The sequence below is a fragment of the Sceloporus occidentalis genome, unplaced genomic scaffold, assembly GCF_023333645.1.
Source record: "Sceloporus occidentalis isolate IW3139 unplaced genomic scaffold, rSceOcc1.0.p SCAF_208, whole genome shotgun sequence".
Taxonomy (NCBI): Eukaryota; Metazoa; Chordata; class Lepidosauria; order Squamata; family Phrynosomatidae; genus Sceloporus; species Sceloporus occidentalis.
The window spans coordinates 1,285,323-1,310,900 of NW_028317188.1; the positions used below are offsets into that span (position 1 = coordinate 1,285,323).

Consider the following 25,578-nt stretch of genomic DNA (forward strand, 5'->3'; position numbering starts at 1 on the left):
AATAAACCATCAGCTGATATTGGCTGGCGATTTTTGGGGCATTTTGTGTCTCAGATACAGATACCCAAGAGTCATTTATTTTATTTATTTTTTTTGTTCAATCATAGGGTAAGTTTAAAATAAAAAACAATATCGCCTTAAGTGTATATCAATAAATCATTGACAGAACTTCATACTTGTGTATATAACGCACTGGTGTCATTTAAACAAGATTACAGGTAACAAGTTGTATTTATGTCATGTCATTCTCTAAAAGTTCCACATTTATATAAATTGAGAAATGAATGAGAGACTGCTCTGTGTGGACATTTATTTCCCTTCTTGTTACTACATTTCTATTTTGAAAAAGTCTGTTTTTGGATGGATAAAACCTAAGATGAAACATTCTTTTTGGGTCCCGAAGGATTAGAAACACGAACACGAATTGTTTAAGGGAATTATCAGTCCTGGAGTTTTGTGTTCTTTTGGCAGTACTGAGAACAGAAGGTTTGGCTGGGGCACAAGTTTTCTCGTATAGGAGGATTAGTGCTGAACAAATCAAAGTTATCTTTCTTAAACAGTCTGAGTTCCTGTTAAGGTTCACTCAGAGTTCTTCAGTTTCAAAAAATGAAATATCTAAACTATACCTGTGATCTTAAATTGACGGCATTGATGTATTTATATATATTTTGTCTTTATATTATATTAAATGAAATGAATCAACAGCTCATAAAACATTTTTTTTTCATTTTTTTTGGGGGGGGGGGATTTTATATTTAGGACAAGCCTTTCCTTGGCAAAAAAAAAACATTTGACAATTTGACAAAGGTTAGATAAGACAAGGAGCAGATAACCAGAAAATAATGACTACCATGGAACAAGAGTTGTGATTATTTACATGTTATTTCCAATATCCTTATTTGATGGATAATTTAAAAAAATAAAATGTTAAACAGATGTCTGGAATTGTTTTAATGTTCAATAAATGTATAGTTTAAATATAATACAGTTTTAACACGTTCACCATGTGATAGCAGAATGGAGTGGAACATAGAAAGACAGAATTATTTTGACATAATAGCAGAACCACATTTCTATACAAAGAACAAAAGGATTTGCTGCAGACCTCCTGCTTGATAAAAGCTGGTCCAGAATAGCATTTGTTGGAATTCTTAAAGCTATTTGGCAGAACATATTTACAGTACAAGAGGGGGTGGGGGACAAAATATCTTAAGCTGGTTTACATTGACTGCAATCTTTGTTGAAGAATTCATTGGTTTGGTTTCATGGCCATCTGCATTGCTGTCAAGATACCATCAGCATGGTATTTACTGTACTTCTGTGTATATTATATGAACAGCACAAGGAAAATATTTATATGCAGTATATATCATATATATATATATATATATATATATATACATATATATATATACACACACACATATACATATATACAAAAACACACACACACCGTATTTGCTCAATTATAAGATGACCCCCCAAAATTTGAATATTAATTTAGAAAAAAAGAAAAAGCCTGCATATAAGACTACACTATAAGAAAAAAGTTTTACCGGAAAAAACCTAATTCACATGTAAACTATTTTTTCGTATTTAATATAATAACTATGATTGAGAAAAATGCATTTTTTGTTTTTATTTCCTTTTAGTTGCCAACCTGTCCCCCAGTTATGCACATCTGCCCCCCATATATGCCACTCTGTCCCCCTCATATGCCTTATACCCCCTATTTACCACTCTGCCCCCTGATATGCATCCCTTGACTTATCCCCTGTGCTCCAGACTCCCTGGGGGCAGCCGGTGGACATCTGCATGATGCGTGCAGACAACCTCCGCTGCTATCCGGGACTTTGAGGTCTGATTATAAGACAACCTCAAATATAAGACAAGGGTTATTTTTCAGAGCATTTGTTCTGAAAAAAAACCTTGTCTTATAATCGAGCAAATATGGTATATTTATATATATATATATACACACACACACACACACTAAACTTGTGCATTAGGATTCGTACCACAAAAAAATTTGGCGATTCCTACAAAGCACCGAAAACAAGGCCGTACCCCCCACGAATCAGATGAAAACGAACCAAAAAGCTCAGAATTTGTGTCTGAAATTGGGGGCCCCACATTCACTAACATTCTCTCACTTCCTACCTTCTCTGCTGACCAGAGGGAACTTCTGCCTAAATGGGGGAGAGGAGGTGCCGCCATATTGCCCAGAGTTAAACTGAGGGCAAAGTGATGGTGCTCGTGGTGACGTTCTCTCCCACAATTAGAGGATCAAGGAGAGCACATGACCACAAGCGAAGTCATTTAGGCAGAAGTTCCCGTAGGATTATGTCTGTGGAGATGCGGATGAAGATAGAATATTGAAGAATAAGATGCAGAAGAACATGCGGAAGCAGAAGTGTTCGGCAGAGAGTGTAGGGAAACATTCAGAGAGTGTGAGTGAATGTGGGCACTAGACAACATATTTTGTCCCTGAATCAAAAATGCCCCCAAATTTCCAGCCAAACTTAACGGGCAGGTAATGTAATTCATTGCCTGAAAACGAATAGGCTAAAGATGACACATTCAAGAAAACTTTACCAGATTGACTCCACATTTAGTATTGTTGATCTATATGAGTTTATAGCATTCCTAACTTATTCACATTTAAACGCATCATTTACAAACTTTTTTGGTAGCCACAAGATGATTTCTAGCATTTCTGTCACTTCTCAATGCTTTTTTTGTTTTTTTGCAGCTTCTTAATAATTTTCCTTCAGAGTTGTATTCCCAGTTCCCGGTTGCAACGCCTCAGCTATACCTCTGTGCCACATCAATATGTCTATCTGTCCCACAACCTCCAGGGTCGAAATTTAATTAAACACAAAACAGCTGGGACTAAAAGAGGATCAAAGGTGGAATGATGAATAGGAAAGTAATTTCTCTCACTCTCAAGTGAGAAAGAAATATTTAATAAAAAGGGAAATTTTAAGTTAAATCGATTGTTATTTTATTGCAATTCTGTATTTTCATGTTAGGTTTTATTCATAGTAATAGCTTCATGTCACTATTTGTGTCTTTTCTGGTGGCCTTTGTCATCAGGTTTCTCGTTATTTTTGACAGAAAAAACAGAGGTGCATTTTATTAACACAAAAGAAAGATATATGGTCCCCGCACAATAAATATAAAAAGTAAATACAAACCATAGGGAATGAACATAAATACAAAAGCCTACTGGTATACTCAGAAAGCACCTCTCAATATCCTAGATCCCATCCCATGCACCACGGACATTGTGATGTTTATAGAATGAATCATGGTACTATATATATATATATATATATATATATATATATATATATATAGTGCCCTCCACTAATATTGGCACCCTTGGTAAATACATTTATGAGCAAAGAAGGCTGTGCAAAATTTTATTTTTTAACCTTTTGATCTTTTCTTAAAAAAAATACATGAAAATACAATTCTTTGTGCTACCTCCCTTCGCCAAGGTAACAGCACTAACTCTTCTACTACAATGCCTAATGAGGTTGGATAATACATGACAAGCCATCTGAGACCATTCCTTCATACAGAATCACTCCAGATCCTTGTTAAATTGTTAAATATAACTGAGGTGTGCATATTTGGACATTGCTTAATACATGTACTTCATTGCTAGTGGACTCTCCTCTTCCATTCATCCCATAGGTTTTCCACGGGATTCAAGTCAGGGGACTGGGATGGCCTTGGTAGGACCTTGATTTTGTGTTGATCGTGATGTATGCTTTGGATCATTGCCCTGCTTGAATATCCAACCATTTTAAACTTTCTGGCAGAGGCAGTCAGGTGTTCATTTAATATCCGTTGGTAATTGAAAAGAATCCATGAGGCATGTGGTACTTTTACATATGGCCACCTCTCTGTATGCACCAAACCCGCTTCTGGTGTTCATTGCCAAAAAGCTCTATTTTGGTTTCATTTGACCACAGAACCCGATCCCATTTGAAGTTCAAGTAGTGTATGTTAAATTGAAGACAGTGGAGTTTGTTTCTGGATGAAAGTAGGGGCTTTTTTCTTGCAACCCTTCCAAATAATGTGTGGTGATGTAGGTGTCGTCTGATTGTAGTTTTGGAGACTTTCTGACACCATGACACAACTAACTTCTGCAATTCTCCAGCAGTGGTCCTTGGAGATTTTTCGCCACCAGAACCATCCTCTTCACAGTGAGTTGAGGCAATAAAGACACATGTCCTCTTCCAGGTTGATTTATAACATCTCCAGTTGACTGGAACTTCTTAATTATCACCCTGATTATGGAAATAGGCATTTTCATTGATTTTGCTATATTCTTATAGCCACTTCCCATTTTGTGAAGCTCAACAACAATTCGGCCTATTTGTTACCTAATATTTATACCCCTGTAAAAAATGAAAAATTTTAATGAGAACATATTTTTCTCGTATTAATTCATAGGGGTGCCAATAATTGTGCCACCCATATATTTAACAAGGATCTGGAGTTATTCTGTATGGAGGAATGGTCTCAAGATTCCTTGCCATGTATTCTTCAACCTCATCGGGCATTAGAGGAGAAGACTCATAGCTGTTATCTTGGCAAAGGGAGGACACACAAAGTATTGACTAAAAGGTTGTCAATAATTGTGCCACACATATATTTAACTGTTTTTACTTATTTTGGATAAACCTGTGTTGTGTTTGTAATTATTTGATATTTATGAGAGCAGAATCTTTTTGTGTTGTTTTTGAAGAAAAAACCAAAAAGGTTAAACAATGACAATTTTTTCACAGCCTTTTTGCTCATATTTACCGAGGATGCCAAAAGGAGGACATTACCATACCATTAATGGTGTTCAGAGAAGGCTTTAAATTGCCTGAGAGTCTGGTTTAGGTTAAAGTGCAATATAGTCCCATTGACACAGCTTCTTGGTAAGCAGTATAGTCATGAAAAATTAGATAGGACGCACCATACTTGGGGTACTTTGACATAGTGACAGAATAAGCAATATATAGCCATATAGTGTGATGGAATCCCCAATCTATATGCTATTGATAGGTGTTTCAATAGTATTATCTGGGTATGGACTGAATCCTTGCCCTGTTTTATGTATATGTATATATAATGTATATATTGTATATATTCTTTTTTTGTAAACTTCTGATGATGTGTGCATGTATCATATGTACTCTTATTGAACACTACCCAAAATGCTAGCAAGTAATTTACAACTATTTTTGGAAAGTTATAGAAACCCATGTACTGCCAGCTTAGACGCGTACTGCCTTGTGAGGGCAAGAAGGGCAATTGTTCCTTATGCTTTTCTCCACCAGCCGAGACTGCTCCCCAGCCTTCAGTAAGTGATTGTTGCACAATCAATGACCTGTCGCTACTCGATCTTATGTCAAGGGTGCTTTTCATGTTTCTTGTCCCAAAAAGATCTCTAGTTAAGTCTCTGGAAAATCATCAATAACTACATTGATAACCTCTGGAAGCTACATCTTCGACATAATATGAATTTCACCTAAGAACTGCGCTTGTACCAGCTGCATTATCATTTCAGAATTCTATTCTTTATCATTCTGTAATTCGATATATTTTTTGTCACCTGGACTGAAGATATATACGGTGTAGTAACAGACTTCTACTGTTATGGATTATTACGTCCGCACTTATATGACATTGTGAGACTATATACACAATAAGATATCAATATACAGCTTGGAATAGTATTGTTTCTAAATGTTTACTATTTGTTAAGCTTATCTTATGCCATGGCCACAGATTTTAATTTTGCGTATGTTAAATTTATACCGAGGTGTGCAGATTTGGACTGCGCTTCATACATGTAGTTCATTGACTTCTGTGTAAAAGCTTTTCTGACCAAGGCTACAGGATAAGAGAGCATGCAAAGAGAAATTACCAGCAAAACATACACTAAGAGAACACAAAAGGTTTGATGGGAAGGCTAAATTTGTTATAAGTAGTCTATTATAAAGGTTCTTCCCAGAACCTATATTTTTGCCAATATTTTATATACAATTCTAAAATACCTCAGATCTATACTTGCTTGTATTAAAAAAAGAAAATGACACATAGTTCTTTTTCAAATGCACAGAAAATCAGATTCTCATATAAATACATCCCGTGGGCATTGTGGGCAGGGATTGTTTATGGGATTTAGGGCCTAATATTGCAAATAATAACTGTTGCATACTTTATTCCATTCTTAATATACTTTTATTCGATTTTCTCCCTACATGTTAAGGGAAATCACGGTAATGTTAAATATAAAGAGATTTGGTTTCAGTCTTCTCTTCCATAAGACATGGGGTCTGTGTCAATGTAGATATCGATTATATGTATTGATCTCTGATTCACCCACATCCTTTGTGTTCTAAATATATTCGCCGTCCTTAAACCAAAGGGAATATAATGACAGGACATTGTATCTCCTAACGAATGCATTCATCCATGTATGTACAGGAAGCCGCACAGATGCTTCAGCTGCAATTCTGCACGTTTTCACAACTGCATTCCATAAATTCAAATAGCTTGATGTATCAACATGATCGTGTTTGTTACTAAAATATCAACCAGATAACAAGGCAGCTGATTTGTCTTTCACCAGATGCTTGCAGATAAGCTGATAAAATATGTCAGCAGAAATTAAATTATGCATTTCTAAATAGCCAGTCACTTAGCTGTCCCTTAATCGGTGGGATCACTGACAAATTCTTTGTTTTTATGACCGGTGCACTGAACACAATCATAGTTTGGAGTACAGTTGAAGAGAAAAAAAAATGGAAGAGAAGGCAACACTAACTAACAACCTGTAGGGCAAATTTGGCCCTTTTCTTGGAAGAATTGGCTAGGAACCCTCACTAGACCCCAGTGACTACCAGCAAGGAAATCAACCTGTCCGCTGGCTACATGGATTGAGGGACACTCAAAAAAGCATGAGAATAGCGAGACCAAGAATGGACAATGTCTTAATACCCTGCCCTATGGTGCATCCCCACTCAGGAGTGTCTCAAATTGTAAAACATTTGTTCCATTACAGAAGTAAAATCAGCATATCAGCCTAATCGTTCAAACACGGACAGTCTAGAGATGGACTGAAAGGCAAATTTCCTCCGCATGAGAGAAGCAACAACCCCAGGCAACAGTCCTAAAGATCCTCATCTAAACTGATCTACCTGATGCTATCCTATTTCTAGCAGCTGCACCTACAATTTATGGGTACAACTTAGTAATTAATGTTTTTTTGGAATCATTTTCTTTTTACTATGTTTTGAGCTACATCTTCTATTGTATCAACCCGACAAACTTTTAAATTAAAAACAAGCTGAAACTGGATGAGATCATTTATTACATACTCAGCAGGATATATATTAACAGCAGATGTCATGGCTTTGTAAATTAAAATTACACACTTGTGGCTTCACACATTCTTGCTGAATGCTTCTTGATCTCATTAAAGGTGATGCTAGTTTAGATGTTTTTTCTTTTAAATATTGGGGATTTTTTTTTGTCATCAGGAAGGGATTCTACATTACGGTTAAATAAATATCCAGCTTAGCCCCGGCAGTTGATGTTTCAGTGATGCAGTTTACGTGTCAAAGGGAATTGTAATTTCTATACTCATGGTGGCCAAGTGCAAAGAGAAAATTGGATCACTGTAAGAAATGAAAGGTGAATAAATCATCTTAACTAACACTGAAGACTCTAACCTGGTTTGTTTCATTTTTAAAGCATTTAATTGAGATTAAAATTTTCAATTTACATCCAAATCATATCAACGTATTCATAAATTGTTTTCTGTTTACTTGGCCAGCAAGGAAAAGAACTGAAATAAATTACTTATATGAGCTACTTTAAACAATCTGTTTTGCATTGCACTCAAATGCATTACATTCTGTGTTCAGCTCAATGGTGATTCTATCCTTTGTACAAACACATTTTTTTCAGGTATACATTATCATCCTAGATATGCCTGGGTGCAAATATTCCCTAACACAATTGTTAAAAAGATACAATTAAAAGGTATTGTCGGTGAGGTTAGTTGTACCCACTTGAGCAGTAGTGCATGGAGAATGAAAACAGAACGAGAGTGCAAGAAAGGGGGACAACCAAGGTCTGAGGACACCAAAGCCAGCCCCGGCCACAATACATGTTATTTATATATTTTTTTATAGTACAGATTCTATGTGCATTGGGATGCATGAAATGCAAAGCTAGCCCTTGTTGAAAATGATCAAATACTCCAAGAAAAATCATAACAACAGTGATTAAAAACACCCAAGCTTTTCAAAATCAAGACAATACTGGGTTCCATAGAATGATAACAAGACTAAGAATAGATGTTTTGATTAAAAATCATTTTTTGCACTAAAAGAAAAAGCTACTGCACATTTTTGATATTTATAAGAATAAATACATTTTACTTTGATAGGTAAGAGTTAATGATGCGAGTGCGATCATAACACCAAATTCAATTAATAAACTGCCACATCAGCTTAGAAATGAAAACGCCAGCAAAATCGTATTGACTTAAATAGAACAGTAGACGGAGTGGAATTGTCTCATACGGTTAAAGAAACTTAATACAATGTCATTTGTCACTTTGTAACTATATTACAATTCAAGTAAACTGTAAAATGATAGTGCCATATCAAAATTAATGTATATATTTTCTGTGATGTTCTACTGGTAGTATTGAAGAAAGTGATTTTCTGTTGCGGCGGCAACCCACCTCAAATATTAAACACGTTCTACATATTTAAAGCTAGTGCCTGACCTTGAAGACCAGGTAAAGTGAGTAAAACCATTAAAGAACAAGAAAGAGGTCTAAATCCATGCTGGCTGCATCACAAAGATACCCATTTGCTAGGTTTAATTATTACTGACCTATGGGGCAGAGATATTTCACTTATTCATACTTATTTCACTAGGTCATATGCTTTCTGTACGTTAAACATACTAATGGGGATGTTTAATTGGGGCCAAGCCACAGAAGAAAATTCCATGACTCTGACATATTGCATTTCATTACATGAGATACGGCTTTCTCATATTTGCTTTCTTCGCCCCCAGCCACCATCTTTCTAATTTAATGGGCTCTGGTAATGAATCTGGTTAGTCAGTAAATGCATGTTTTAATATATGGTGTCGTTTGTATATCATACTCCAAATTCATTTTCATGACAGCTAAATTTAGTATTTGATTACAGCAGCCATCCGCATGAATTCAAGGGTATAGCTTTAGTGATCCCCATAAAACAAGTGTGGTGAGAGAGCTGGGGAAGCAGCATGCGTTGAGCCGTGTTTCACACCAGCTGTACTGACTCTCATTTTAGTGTCATAGTGTCAATCCTATATACAGTCATAAGTCTTTAGTTGACGTAGACCTTTGGGAACCCAACAGGCAGGGAAACATCTGCATGAAATAGTAACATCTGCCAATGCAGTGCATTCTAGAACTTGTTACTGGTAACAAAAATCACTGACCTTCCAATGCTTCGGAGTCCAGGGTTTCACCAAGCCTTTGTAAAAGTTTAGCCCTTGCCGCATTCTTTTTGTGCTTTTTCCCTTCATAGTGCTGCTGTGCCATTAATGGGTTATTAAACCACGCTCGGCAGAGGTCACAAAATTTTGTAGACTCATTTCCAATATTTATGCTCCAGAGAGTATCTTCTTCCTGGAGCGTTAGGTCTGGTTCATCTGGGGTCTCCTGAACAGGTTCTACAAAAAAAAAAAAAAAAAAAAATCACACAGTTTATGGGTACATTAGTAACTGAATGTAACAAACTTTTGAGCATGTCTGTACTTAATTGGCAACTGGCTGATAAAGACAGATTTGAGGACTGATTAAATACTGTTCTTTATCTGAGCAAGCTAAGTGTATCAGTTGCCAGGAAAGAGCTTAAAACTATTTTTTTTTTATTTCTAGGCCCATAAATAAGGTTTTTTGTTGCACTTTCTCATATTATTTGCTGCCATATTGATCTAGTTTGCTGGAGTGTAAAACCACTGAAGCATAAGCTAAAATAGTCACGTCAACTCTCTCAGAAGCTCCCAAAACTTTATTGCAGTGTAAAGTTACAAAATCTAGATTCATTTATTTTGTTCTAAGAATGGTACCAATTGTAAAGCAAAATAAATAAATAAATACTGAACATGAACTGCATTTTATTTTAACTGAACTGCATGGTTTACAAAGCCTTAAGTTGAAGGTGCAAATCAGAACAAGACGTTTGTGCCTTTGTTAAAATGTTACCAAAAGGTGAATTCTGTAAAAAATTTGTTGCATGAAGAAAGGGGGACAACCAGGGTCTGAGGACACCAAAGCCAGCCCCATAAGTGAGACAATCAGGTTGCTTTGACATTGGACTCTGACAAACCCAGTACATTTCCAGACTAGCTGACCAGAAACTGTCCCTCTTCTGCCTTCCAAGCTGGATCAGAAAGGCAGGGCTATAACACACAGGGTGTTCCTGGCTGCTACTGCACAAGAATACACATGGGTGCTGTGCAAGGCCAAATGCCAAATTATCTTACATGCACATAAAGAATTGCCCTGAAAGCCCAGTAATCAACTATCATTTCGCCAATAGATTCCCATGGTAAACTCAGAAAGTTCCCATATAGAACAGGGAAAAGATATTCCCCTATCTCCAAAAACTGGTGCAAAGTGACAATTTCCACCGAAGATCATCTCTCATAGGAAAAACCCTGTTCTTCCATGTGAGTTTCCTCTGATCGTGAGATTATCAGATGACTGCTCCTGACATCACTTGAACTTGAAAAAGACCTCATTGTGAGGTCGAAACGTTTTTTTTTGTCTCAATAAATCTGCCTGACGCTGGAACTCTTGAGTGCCTGGAGCCTTTATTTACCTTCTGCTCCTGACATCACAACACAAAGTTTCCAAAAATATTGCATTCAACAAGAAGTCCACCAGCTTAGGTTTTCCATGAGAAAAGCAGATTTTTAATGCTTGCTTCCACAGTAATTCCATCTCCAACTGTCCCCAAGTATGTAAGTAATGATTAAAAAACATCAGAAACCAAAAGTGTCGCATACACACATCAAGAAGTGGACTGTGTTTCCCGGACAACAAACTAGAACTCAAAATCAAATAACTTCATCCCGCTGTCTAAGGGTATATCTAAAGTCTATATATGTCTCAATGAAAACCTAAATAAAGGAGACTTTCTTAATCTGTACATTGCTGCTCAGAGGAACAATCCAAAACATTGACAGCACAAAAACAAGATGTTAAGCCGATTACTTTGACATTGAAGGAAATCAGACCAGTTGGCTATAAAATAAAAAAATGCTTCTGTAAATAAATCGTGGACACATAATCATTTATCTTCCTGAGAAATGTAATGCCTCTTTTTTTCCCCCCCAGAACGATTCCTCGATAAATGTGTTATTAATGCACTCGGGTCTGAAAATCTTAGAATACCTCTTGAGTTCAGAGGTTTCCATTAAGTAAATCTCTTTCATCTGAATCTCACAGGATGGCCTTGATTATTTATGATTTGATGCCTAGTCATAAATGTAAATCTCCCGAGTGATGCAGGCGTGTACATCTCTCCAGAACCAGAAAACCGCTTCTTTCACCGAGTGAAGAATTTCCCAGTTCAATCTAATGGTTTGATGGTAATGAATAAGTCTTCTTTTAGAGCTATGTCACTTTACACCATGTTATTCCATCACTCTACTTAAACATGTGCATGTAGTAATGAATGTATATAAAATAGTACAACAATATGGGTTACAGGGTGCAGGGCTGCGAGTCAAGTGGTCTGGGGGATTCCCACTTCCTTGAGGTCCATTGTGGTGATTGGTCCCCTTACTCTCTTCTTTGGTAGTCTGAGAAAATAGAGACAAGGGCACCTAGTAGGGATATCATATGGGAGAATACGTTCACAAAAGGTGAGGCTAGCTGTCAGAGGAAGCAGAGCTAGCCATGTATTGATTGGGGCTAGCCATTCATGAGTGGGGCTAGCTACTCAAATGCATAGCCCCATGTAGTCTTAGGTGGGTAGGGAATATGAGGATAAATGGGCACGGAGTAAGCATTGCCAAACGCTGCTCCCCTGACCCGAGGAAGCCGTGCTTCACCTGGAGACTCTGGGTCAAACCTAGAGACTTCCCAGGTACAATGAGGAGACGGAAAACACTTGTGTTACATTGGAGATACACATTTTCTATCTTTGGCAAGTTGTTTCAAGAATATGTGGGACAGAAACACTACTTTCCTGAACAATATTAAATAATAGGAAATCTGCAGTCTCCATAGTTTATATCTGCTGTTAAATTATACAGCGCTACTAATAACAGGCGAAAACCCACAAGATAATTATACATTCATACCTCTGTCCGGAATAGCAGCTCTCCACGTACTTTGGCATATCTTCCTCAAACTAGTTTAACATTTACATGAATTTACATTGACTATGTCTCCAGTTTTATTTTAATGAGAATAATTCAAATGCTTATTTCAAGAGTTAGACAGACACAGCTTCTACATGCAATAAATGATTACAGAAGTTAACATCTTATCTGACATCACAGTAAATATCGCTCAGATCCAAAATATAGGCAAAAATGGTCATTCCAAAACTGAAACCAGAAACAAAATAACCAGAAAAAGCAAAAACAAATATGGGGAAAAAGTCTTATTTCTTTCCCAGATTTTCATTTTAAATGTACACTTTGAATAGGATTATTTTGCAAATATTTTGTGCAAACTTTGTATTAAGCTTTTTAAACAGATTTATTTTTTTACCATCAGAAAACATACAGAAAGAAATGCTGTAATTAACCCCTTCGTGACAAAGGCTGATTTTACTTTTTGTACCCTTCGTGACAATGGCCGTTTTAACATTTCTGCGCTGCTCGTGTTTAGCTGTAATTTTCTTTCCCATTTACAATCTTTTGATTGTATCATATTATTTACTATTAAAAAAAGTATAAAATATGGTGAAACATTTAGTTTCTAACTTTTGGTTGAAAAATCTTTTACTCATCTATAAAAGGTAATAAAAAAACCTGCTAAATAGATTCTACTACTTGTCCTGAGTTTAGAAATACCCAATTTTTTTATGTTTTTTTGCTTTTTTCTACACATTATGGGGCAATAAGTACAGGTAGCGTCTTGCTATTTCAAAGCCATTTTTTCCAAATCTGGTAATTCTTCCCCCCATGTGCCATTTCGGGTATCTTTGAAGCCGGCCAATGCAATTTACCCCATCAAGTCATGTATTTTTGAAAACTAGACAGCCCAGGGTATTCCAAATGCTAGTATTTTAACCCTTTCCAAGCACTTATTCTACCATCAGCCTTTGTCAAACTTTATGGTAGTAATTTTTTTGCATTTGTTTTTTCACACACATTTTACTTCAGGTATGAATAAACAGGTTCTGGTATATGTCACTATCAAAAAACACCCCAATATGTGTTTAGCAACATCTCCTGAATACAGCGATACCTCACATGAATGATTTTGCCTGGATGTTTGGGGGCAAAAGGGCCACATTTGGGGCATGCGCATTTTTCAATGTTGAACTTTGGCATTTGGGGATCCACTGATAGTGACATCAGTGGGAAATTATTTTTATATTTTACAGTTTTTTTACTATTTTTTTCTAATTATTATTAATTTTATTTTATTTTTAAATCACACTGTGATTAGAAAGCTGAGCTCCATTGACTTGCATGGTTGAATGCAGTACCTGTAATCAACCTGCAAGTGGAGCCAGAGTTCTCTAGAGGGTCTGGAGACCGTCTAGCAAACTTTTTCGTCTTTATTGTTTTTTTTCCCGGGCCGCCGCCATCTTGCTGATGGCAAAGATCACCAGCAGCTGCGGCTGTGACCACTCTCCGGGGCGGTCACAGCCCATCCCAAGGAAAGTGTTTGGTGTCGCTGGATGCCTCCTGATCGAGGCATTCCAGCGACACCATTTAAGTTTAAAACGCTTTTAAAACGGGCGTCCGTCGCCATACAAAGTATGGCGAATGTTGACGCCCCGGGGAGGGGCCAGAGATGGTCCCTTTGTGCCGATCATGGTGTTGCTGAATGCCTCGAGGTTGAGGCATTACAGCAACGCCGTTTCGGTGCAGAAAGCGAAAATAGATCACTTTCTGCACCCGTTTAAAGACGTGCCCGTCCTGGCACGTCAATTGTCGTTAACGACTTGAATTTCGGTGACGTGCCCGGACCGGCAATTGTCATCAAGGGGTTAAACAAATTACACTTAATAGGTGGGTAAAACAGAATTAAAAGTATTTTCATTGCTTTCTTTGTGTAGCAGTACATATTTAATAAAAGAATAAAAAAAAAAAGCCATTTTTAAATTCTAGAATTCGCTACAGCCAATAATCGTTCCTACTGGGAGTAAGAAAGCTATTTTGATGTCAGACAAATTCCAACAAACCTGTCCATATTTTAGCATTTACCAAGAGCTCCAAGTAAGTGATTACCCTAAATCTGGCAAATGAAACAAAAAAACATGAAACAGGTAATTCATTGGGATTTACTTACATGTGTTGGTGATTTGTTGTCAGAGTTTAACAATTTTTTTTTATTTTTTTCAGTGCAGAAAAAAACAGTACATTATTGTACAAAAGGTGACAGAATGAACGTTGTTGTACGCAGGTTGAATGTCATACTTACAGGAAACATTTAATCTTTATAACCCAAGTGTTAAGAACATACTCTACAGAAATCACAGCTCATAACAGCTAATATAATCCCGGCAAACAAAGTCTATAGGAGTTAACTCTTTCCTTGTGTGGTTATTACTGTCTCTCAGTTAGGCAATGCCCCCCTCCCAGATTGTACAAGGAGGAGGAGAGGAAAAGCTCCAACTCCAGGAAGTTCACAGGTATGATTATGAAGGACAAACGCTGATGAGAGACGTATAGAGCAAATCCTACATTATAAACAGTTAAATCTGCGTTTTGCAGGGCATAATGCTGTTATGTGGGTATAATTAATATTTCAATTCATCCAACATGCTGTATGGTACAACAAATAACAACAATGAAAAAAAAATTAAACTATCCTCCATCAGCCCCTGTCCACCTTAATTACGCCTAACTATCCCAAGTAGGTCATTAACCGCTGGAGAGCTACCAGTTGGATACCCCTTATTGGCACCAAGAGGCAAAATGGCAGTGTTCAATTGATTCAAGCCAACTTCATTATTGTCACATTTGGCAGTTACTTAAAATTAAACATCTGCCAAAATGAAGCTAGAGAATTATGGCAAAAGTCAAATTTGGCAGGCAGTCATTTTGGCCCTAAATAAATATACTTGTAGTGCCTTAATGTGATGACCCCAAAACATACTCTGTACTCTGCATTACTTTCTGCTAAACGGTTTTGTGGGTACAATGCCGTCTATTAAACACAAAATCAAATATGTCCTCCTTGCAAAAAGCGCCCACCCTACCAAATTGTATAGTACATATCCACTGCCCTCGACAGACATTTCCCGGCTCACATATACATCAACTCGGATTAACACTCTGGACCAGAGGGCTGTGAAGATGTAATGAGAAAATAAATGCGTTTGAAGCTGTACCTGTACACAAGAAAAAAAGTCACGTTTCTGCTACACCTCTCTGTAACTGACATGAAATAAGCATTTTTTACGTACAGTGTTTCCATTTTATCATGGCTATTTTATCACGTACAAATGGGTACTGTCTAGATCTGCATTAACGCTTGGGATCTAAATTTCTACAGTACGGTGCTGTGTGTGAAATTACCGCGTTTTCAGAAGTGGATATTTCTGGTAGGTTATAAAAAAGGTGCAGACGTGATCTGTGTAATTCCTGCTAATCAGATCTCTTTACATACTTTACATCGCCATCGGGCTCGGAAACGTAATCAAATGTGAAGCTAAAGTTTGCCCTTCAGAAGGAAACACTAGATTAAAAAAAAAACCTTATGTCCTTGGGGTGGATTTCTTCTGTCACTTTGATTTGCTCCTTTAAAGAAAATAAAAGCACCCTGGAACAATTTCATGCTCAAGGCCAGTAAAGCCCCCAGTCATAAGGTCAGCTTCATAAACAATGTCATAGCAGGATTCTATTATTATATAAAGTGCCAAACAAGATGGGGATTTTCAGTAAGCAGCTAAGCAAATATTATTAGATAACATTTGTACAATTGTTTCCATACCCATTTAAGCAATACTTCTCCTAAAATAGACCACATCGACAGGGCTGTAGGAAATACATTTTCTACACGCTTCCGTGGCCGACCTCTACAAAAGTACAAAAGGGTTCTTTTTTTGACCTCGCTTCAAAGCTCATGAAATCCATTTTTAAAATCAACCCTTAGAGGCACTCTCCACCACAATTCAAACAAATGGCAGGCTCACATCTTTCATAAACTGTTTCATGATGCCCAAAGATATACAAACGATGAAAGGAAAAGCCCACAGATATACAAAGGAGTACTTCTACCTTCTTTCAAACATGTCAATTGTACCATTATTAAGATTTATTGTACCTCTGTTCCATAAGATTCTGTGCAAAAATTCCTGACGCATTGGTAAATCGAGCAAGTGATTAATTAAGGCTCTAATACACAATGTGTAATGGTGCTTACAGTATAAAATTAGCAACACACACTGATCAGCCATAACATTGTGACCACTGACAGGAGAAGTGAATAACACTGATAATCTGGTTATCATGGCACCTGTCAGGGGGTGGGATATATTAGACAGCAAGTGAACATTTATTCCTCAAAATGGATGTGTTAGAAGCAGGAACAATTGGCAAGCGTAAGAATCTGAGTGACTTTGACAAGAGCCAAATTGTGATGGTGAGACGACTGGGTCAGAGCATATCCAAAACTGCAGCTCTTGTGAGCTGTTCCCGGTCTGCAGTGGTCAGTATCTATCAAAAGTGGTCCAAGGGAGGAAAACCGACGAACCAGGAACAGGGTCATGGGTGGCCAAGGCTCATTGATGCACATGGCGAAGGCTGGCCTGTGTGGCCAAATCCAACAGACGAGCTATTGTAGCTCAAATTGCTGAAAAAGTAATGCTGGTTCTGATAGAAAGGTGTCAGAACACACAGTGCATCGCAGTATGCATTTGGGGCTGCGTAGCTGCAGACCAGTCAGGGTTTCCATACGGACCCCTGAACGCTGCCTAAAGCACCTACAGTGGACATATGAGCATAAGAAAAGGACCACGGAGCAATGGAAGAAGGTGGTCTGGTCCAATGAATAACATTTTCTTTTACATCATGTGCATGGCCAGGTGCGTCGCTTACCTGGAGGACACATGGCACCAGGATGCATGCATGGAGGCCCCACCTTGTAACAACAGGACTTGCTGCCAACATTTTGGTGCCAGATACCACAGCACACCTTCAGAGGTCTAGTGGATTCCATGCCTTGACGGGTCAGGTCTGTTGTGACAATAAAATGGGGACCTACACAATATTACGCAGGTGTTCATAATGTTTTGGCTGATCAGTGTATATGTACATAGCACCTAATTGAATATTTCTTAATAAAACACAAACCACAAACTAAATGCTAAAAAGCAAAGAGGTACTACTAATGCCCTTGATGAATTGATCATCAGCAAGTGTGACCACCTCTATAAAAGCCCAAATTTTAGCAGTTTTCTGGTCTGGAGCATTCAAGTGTGTGTTAACACAATGCCTAGGAAATGCATCAGCAATGATCTTAGAGAAGCAATTGTTTCTGGCTATCAATCTGGGTTATAAGGCCATTTCCAAACTATTTAAAGTCCATCATTCTACAGTGATAAAGATTATTGCCAATCTTTTTAGGAGTGGAGATCCCAGCAAATGCACCCAAAGGTCAAGCTGTGCAACGCTCATAAAAATTGCAAAAAAAACCAAGAATTACATCTCAGACTCTACAGGCCTCAGTTAGCATGTTAGAAAAGACTGAACAAATATAGTTTGGAAGGGTTTCTAGGAGAAAACCTCTTCTTTAAAAAGAATATGGGAGCAAGGCTTAGGTTTGCAGAGTCGCATCTGAACAAACCACAATACTTCTGGAACAATGTCCTTTGGACACATGAGACCAAAATGGAGATGTTTAGTCACGTTTGGCTTAAACCAAACACAACATATCAGCAGAAATACCTCATACCAATTGTCAAGCACTGTGGTAGGGGGTGATGATTTGGGCTTGTTTTCCAGTCACAGGACTTGGGATTCATGCAGTCATTGAGTCGACCGTGAACTCTCTGCATAACAAAGTATTGTAGAGTCAAATTTGAAGCCATCTGTCTGACAGCTAAAGCTTGGCTGAAATTGGGTCATGCCACAGGACAACGATCCCAAGCATACCAACAAATCTACAACAGAAGGGTTGAAAAGAAAAGAATCATGGTGTTGCTATGGCTCAGTCGAAGTCCAGACCTCAACTCAATTGAACCGCTGTGGTGGGATCGTAAGAGAGCTGTGCATAAATAAATATCCGCAGACCTTTAGGAACTAAGGCAACTTTGTAAAGAAGAGTGGAACAAAACTCCTCCACGACTATGTGAGATATAGATAAAAGTCATACAGAAAACGATTACTTCAAGTTATTGCTGCTAAAGGTGGTTCTGGAAGCTATTGAGTCATAAAGTGTACTTAGGTTTTCACGCATGGCTTCTCCATTTTGACTTTATGTTTTTTGTGATATTTGATGGATGGAGGATCTATTACCAACCTATTGGGTTTTTTAATTTGATTTAATAAAAGCTATTTTTTAATCATATTTTTTTCTCTTTATGTTATTGGCTTTATTTTTGTTGAACAAATCATGTTCCGTAGCAGGTCTAAAAAAAAAATCTACCTATATCTGCTACAGAACAGATAATTGTTATGTCCCGCTACAAAAAACTATAAAATTCAAAGAGGATGTTCCCTTATTTTCTGCATGACTGTACATGGTTTAGTTGCCGATTGGGGGGGGGGGGGGAGTACTGCATTACAAAATAATACCTTTTTATTGGACTAACATGGAGGCGCTTCAAAAAGTATCAACCTTCCATTATGAAGTCAAAAGCAATACTCCCAAGCTACATCATTATAATTAAATAAATACCTTACATTGCTGTGTACCTTACACTTATAACAAGTCACTTGAAAAAGTCCAAGCAATGGGTTAAATACACTAAAATTCTCATGGAGATAAACCGGTACCATAACTCCAATGGTTGCTATAGTGATTGCATTTACAGCTTTTTACAAGAATAATAGTTATATGACTCTATGTGCATCATACACATTTCTTTCTTGTTAAAGCAGTAATATAGTGACCCTGACCTTTGAACCCTTGTTCTTTTATTCCTTCAGATGATATGTTTCTATTAAAAAGCCCAGCATTGTGGTTCATCTCAAGAACTGGAATTTCAATGGAAAATACTGTTGCTCCCACTGACCCTGATTATCTAATTTCCAAGCCTGCCCGGCAAGTAGCTCACATCTCTCTTCTAAACTTTCCTAAAATATAAATGCAGCACATTTTAATGTCAGCTTTGTCAGCAGTTCCAGGAGGGAATTAAGGAGGGGAGGTGACAAAGAGCAAATGAAAAAGTAAAACGCTTGAGAAAAAAGCCAATAACCAACATGAAACTGAGAAGCTGTTGAAAAACTCCCAGAAATGAGAAGAAAGGGTAAATATGTGTGGGTATATGAGATAATGCCATCAAACATTGTGAGAGAGGAGGGTGTAGTTTGACTGGTGTTCTTTATTTTGTGGGTCTACTTTATGTTTTGTCTTCTATAACACTGTTGAAATAATGCTCCGTAAGCATAAAGGCAAAAGCATTGGCAGAGAACAGTGCAGTGAAATTACATCAGCTTTTCGGATAGAAACTGCAGGTGCAATAAACCAGCTTTAGTGGAAGTAATTAACACATAACTGTGTTAAGAGATGATCAAAATATTATAATGTTTGAGAACAATTTAAAGACACACTTTTTCAATTTTCCAGGCTGCACCATTTAATTTGATATGCTGAGATCTTTCTAAATGAGCTGACCTTGAGGCTCTTTAAATTTTAACCCTTTAATAACCTTTAGTAAAGATTATATGCAGTGACTCGACATGTGTTACCCAAATGGCTCTACGATCTGTCCTTATGGAAACTTTGGTCATTATTTAGACACACTTAACTGAGTCACGTGTATTCAAGCAGGGATATCAATCATAAAATACTGGTAGCAAAAGCACAGCAGTGTGTAATAGGAAGGAAGATGTTCCATACTGTGTGAGTCGGAGAACTACCCCTTCAGTCTTCAGTAAAAAAACCTTCAATGTGGATAAAATAATTTTGCTAAAACTGCCGTTTTCTAGGAAATTTCCAACCTCGGTCACTTCAAACATGCTCTGTTACAACACTAAGAAATTGTGAAATCTTTTTCCACGAATTGGGAGTTACATAGCATCTACTTTTTTACCCTGATAAGGAAAATGTATGTTTTTGTTGTTCCACAGTCTTCTAAATGTGCTTTTGCTGTTGAAACATATATTTCTCTATAATGCTTCTGCACCTTTCTTGTTATGGGTTTCTCACTAAGCTTCCTATTTTACACTGACGGAGAACCGTCCTCATTATTTAATGATGCTGTATCGCCCACGTTTCTGCACTTGGCTATTTATTAGACATAATAATAAAAGATGTGCTCGCATGCTACATATTGAGTGCTTGTCATCCCTTCATACATATACCCAGAAAAACTTCCTATGCCTATGGCATGTAGGAAAATCGAGCACACAAGTCAAAATATACTTAAATTTTCTTTATATGGCACCTAACGCGGTATATTTTTTGGCCTGCAGTCAAAGCTCTTTTCTCCGGGCCTGCATATAGAATTTGGACAACTTTGATGAGCCGGGAGGTATGTCAGTACCCAGGCACTATAATAAGTTAGGGGAACAGAAGGGGAGTACATACTAAGAAAAATAACTGAAATGGAATCTACTTGTTTAGATGAACTTGGTTGAAAAAAGCTTGAGAATTCCTGCTCTGATGTCTGTGGAATCTGTAATCTGACAAGGATCTGTCTCATTACACTTTTCTGCATGCTGGCGGGTGATGCGAAGCACCTGAAATTATGTCAATGAGCATAGGGAGCAGCGACCTAGTAATTTCATACTCTTTTACCAGACAGGCTGATGAAAGCTTAAGGGGTCCTCATGTTTGTATCCAGCCTACGGTCCGACAGATTTCCAATTCCAGCATTTATACATTTACAACATGTTTATTTTGGTTAGTAAAGTAAAGGTTCCTTTAGAAGTAATGCACACATTACCTGTCTGAGCCGGTGTGTTCAGAGACTCCCCAAGTACAAGCTTCACTCTTTTAGCGTGAGTTTTTCCTTGGTAATGAGATTCAGCGACTATAGCAGATGTGAAGAACATGTTGCAAAGGGTACAGCATTTATTTTTATCCACTTCAGTCTCATCGCTTTCCTGATTAAAATACACAAGTAAATAAATTGGTTAACAATTTATAACTTTTACATATTTACAACAACAAAAAAAAAACATGAAACAACAATCACAGAATAGATCTAGAGTTGTCCTAATCACACCTACTCTATCTGGACAAAAGTATTGGGACACCTGGTGTGGAAGAACTTGAATGGCCCTGACCTCAACCCCATCAAACACCTTTGGGATGAACTGGAACGGAGATTACGAGCCGAAACTTCTAGTCCAACATCAATGCCTGACCTCAGAAACGCTCTACTGGGTGAATGGACAAAAATTCCCACCGAAAATCTTGTGGAAAGCCTTCCTAGAAGAGTCGTTATAGCTGGAAAGGGGGGGGGGACTACATATTAATGTCTGTGTATTTAGAATACAATGTCATAAAAGCCCATGCTGACGTAATGGTCAGGTGTCCCAATACTTTTTTTGCAAATTATCACACTTTCCATTCTTTCCAGGTGATGTGTCCGGCAGAAGTACCATCTTACCACTTCGGCCTTCTGAAGTTATTCTTCACTTCCGCATCTCCATGGAAAGTCACTGACCCTACAGAGGGTACGAAGACCCACTTTTCCTCGGCACGGTGCTTCCACCGAGTGCCACACGTATGAAGTATGGGCCTCTCTCACCTCTCTCCCAGTGGAAAGTCAGTGTGATCTCTAACATACATCTTCATTGAGATATTATGATAGCCCCTTTAAGACTCCTGGATTCCATGACACAACATCTGTGTTGCCCATATAGTAAGACAGCACACCACTTCATCAGGAATGTGTGTAAAACTATACATTCGGCCGCAAAAAAAAAACTTTCTAAAGTGTACTACGTGATCTATATTTTTATGTATTGCCTTACTATCAAAAATCGTTAATTTTTTACAAAAAGGTAGAATAATATAAAAAAATGCATTCACACTAAATTTACTATTAACAAAAATAATGCTTAATCTGAAGCAATAATCAGAAAATGTTAAACGTTATATATACGTTAAATACAGAGAAATCAGAGACATATATTTAAATAAAAAAGAAACTGGAATGGCGCCAAAATACACTGCATAACACATCGACAAATTTATTTTCGGATGGCTTAGTTTGATGAGCGTTGTAATCTAATTATATTTCCACTCACAGTCTGTCTCCCTCCTCCGGTGTCATCGGAAATTTACCTCACGGGCTCCCCAATTACCGGTGATGGGGAAAGTGTTCGTACCCGGAGACTCCTGACAAGGCTTTGTGAAGTCTGTGAGGCATACGGGGCATTAGTGAAGTGCGCCACACAGCAGGATGCAACACATTCCTGCCAGCAGCCCATGAGCTTATCTCTGTTCAGTCTGTGACACACTCACAGATCCGCAACCAGATCCGTTTCAGGATCCCTGTCACTCAGCGGCGGGCTGGCCTAGGAAGCAGGAGCGAAGAGCCGGTGAAGGAGAAGGGAACGCGGCGGTGACCCCACGGCAGCCAGAAAGCTATTCGGGTAGGCCAAGGGCTGATAGGGCCACTGAAGGCGAGAAGATGCCAGCTCTCCCTCCGCTACTAAATCTGTTCCGACACTGATCTCCCTTCATATATATATTTCAACTTAAATTTCAACTCGCCATTTCTTCACACGTTGAAGTCATGTGAGGTATTCAGCCGGTACCACAGAATCCTGGCCGCTCATACCCCTAACCTTACACTATACACCTAACCGATGATCACACCGGCAATGTCTTCTCAATGGTCTGTGGAAGCAATTTGGTAAACCAAGGCTGTCCAATTGTGGCCCTTAACACTAAACGGAGACGGTTCTGGGCCGATGCTTTTTACAAAAATGGAGCGTCCTGTTTCTAAAGAAATCTGAAGCAATTGCACAATTTGAAAATGTCACTACCTTTCATGACATATTTGTGTATATATCCCCAGAGTGGCTAATGGTCATATGGGCCAGCACATTATATATATATATATATATATATATATATATATATAAAATATATAATTAATATATATGTATAATCTAGACGTTTACCCGTTGCCTTTGCATTATTTATTCCTATCTGTATACGGCTAAGTGAGCTAATCTGTTCATGAATGATGCCTCGGTTTATTGAAGCAACATTCAGTCTGGATTATTGCCTCGGTTATAAAGATAAATGTAAAATGAATAAGGTTTCTCATTCCTCTAGAGTCACAATATTAAGTTAAAGTCCAGATTTTCTTTTTCAATAAACCACCTGGAACTTTGCAATATTTAGACTCTGGTGGGCTTTATTAAGTGTAATGATAAAGTGTCCCACCAGACATTAGCATAAGAGTGATTAGCTGCCACATTAAAAATATTCATCTTGACAAACCCCTAATATGAAAATGTCTCCATAAATCTACGGATAAAAAGAAATAAACTACCTGCATGAAGCCGTAAAATTGCCAGCCCCATTGATCCGAACTGCCAATAAATAATTAATGCAATAGCTGGAGAATAATTTCCCTGTGACATTCTGGGCAGCTTATTAATGGTGCAAAAAATACATATTTGTGTAGTTTATAAAGGCGAAGGAGATACCAAGGTATAATGAGGCTGCTTTTTTTTCTTTCTAATCTATTGATAAAGTGGGGCAAATTTCCAAGATTATCTTTCTTTCTCAGAAGAAGCAACTAAAAATCAATAGCGAAACAAACAGAAGATGATGGGATGCTAAGGTCACATGAGAGATGGAGAGAGACCAACAGTGAACGGTCAAAGGCGGTGAAAGGTTAAAAGCCCAGAAAAGCCATTAATTGACAAAAGGCTAAGGAACAAGAGCCTATCTCAGGAACACATACATAAAAACATTAACTCACTCCTATGGCGTAAATATCAATTACCCAGCTAGCCCACAGGGTTAGTACTTTGTCTAAGTAGCCAATGGATAGTGTTCCAAAATGTGTGTGGAGGCCAAAACATTCCAACATGTCAGATATTTTAACTAATATGACAAATTAAAAATAATTTAATAATGTCTACGAGTATTAGTGAAATTCCTAATAGATGCAAATTATGTCAAACTTCATCTACAGGTAAAAATACCTTTTCATTATTGTTATTATCACGGGTTATAAGCTGCAGTCTCACAAGCCGTCATATACAATAATGCAATATACTATTTCCCGGAAACAGGGAATTCTATATGAAGAAGACAAAATTCATCTCTATTCAGAATAATAAAACAATTATATTTACCACCACTTGTTGCTGTTGTCCAACTGGTCCTTGTAGAAATTAATCAGTGGTAAGAAATTAAGTGGGAAAGAATATAACTTTCTAAAAGGTATATAGGTTAGAACTCAAAGTAACTCCAAGAGTGAAATATGGTGCCAGAATCTTAAGATTCCAATTCTCTGGGGTAAATTTGATGAATAAGTCCGTCCTTTTCCTTTTTCTTTTTTTTTTTTTTTAATTATCCAAGACATAAGCTTAAAAACAGAGCTTATTATCATAGCCTCCACCTCTTGATTGGAATTCTCCAATCATAACGGTGGGTTTTACCCATTAAAATTAGGATTTCTACTCATATTTACACCGTTGTAATTTCTTAATTTACCTGTGAGAGACGCTCTGGTCTAAGAATTAACTTAAAACCATTACATATGTGTTTGGAATTTGTCCTTGGTCACCCTAATCGCCAGGTGCTACCTCCTAGATAGTAACTCAGGCCTTGGTAGTCTTACCATGTATCCCCCATTCCAAGTTACATTTCTAAAGATATGCAGCGTCTACTCCTTAACTTTCTCATGGAAGATAACATTAATTGTATCATACATACGCTGAAACATCATTATACATGAATACTCCTTTGTTCTCTATTATAGAGGGAACAAGGACAAAAAGAAATCATCACTACATGATTAAGTAAAATAAAATGGATCTGACTCCATTTTGATTTCATGTAAAATACAGAATATGTGAAATACATGTTTTCTATGATAAAATATCTGACATAATCCCCCCTTTAGATTATGACAAAGCAAAATCCAGTTTGCTTTAGAATGATCTAAACAAACGTCAGATTGTTGTCCGACATGGTACTTGCAGGGGTATAAT

General features: G+C 37.6%; 1 protein-coding gene across 1 annotated transcript in view; it reads right to left on the reverse strand.

The window, feature by feature from the left end:
- The window catches only part of LOC149277636 (zinc finger matrin-type protein 4-like), a 109,175-nt gene that overhangs the window by 67,587 nt on the left and 16,010 nt on the right, over positions 1-25,578 (reverse strand). Inside the window, exons 3-7 of the mRNA XM_089502680.1 lie at positions 21,324-21,492; positions 20,611-20,644; positions 20,285-20,300; positions 19,500-19,508; positions 9,520-9,670 (exon numbers count right to left, since the gene is read on the reverse strand). Of these exons, the coding sequence (XP_089358806.1) occupies positions 9,520-9,670; positions 19,500-19,508; positions 20,285-20,300; positions 20,611-20,644; positions 21,324-21,492 (379 nt within the window). The remainder of the gene's footprint in view (positions 1-9,519; positions 9,671-19,499; positions 19,509-20,284; positions 20,301-20,610; positions 20,645-21,323; positions 21,493-25,578) is intronic.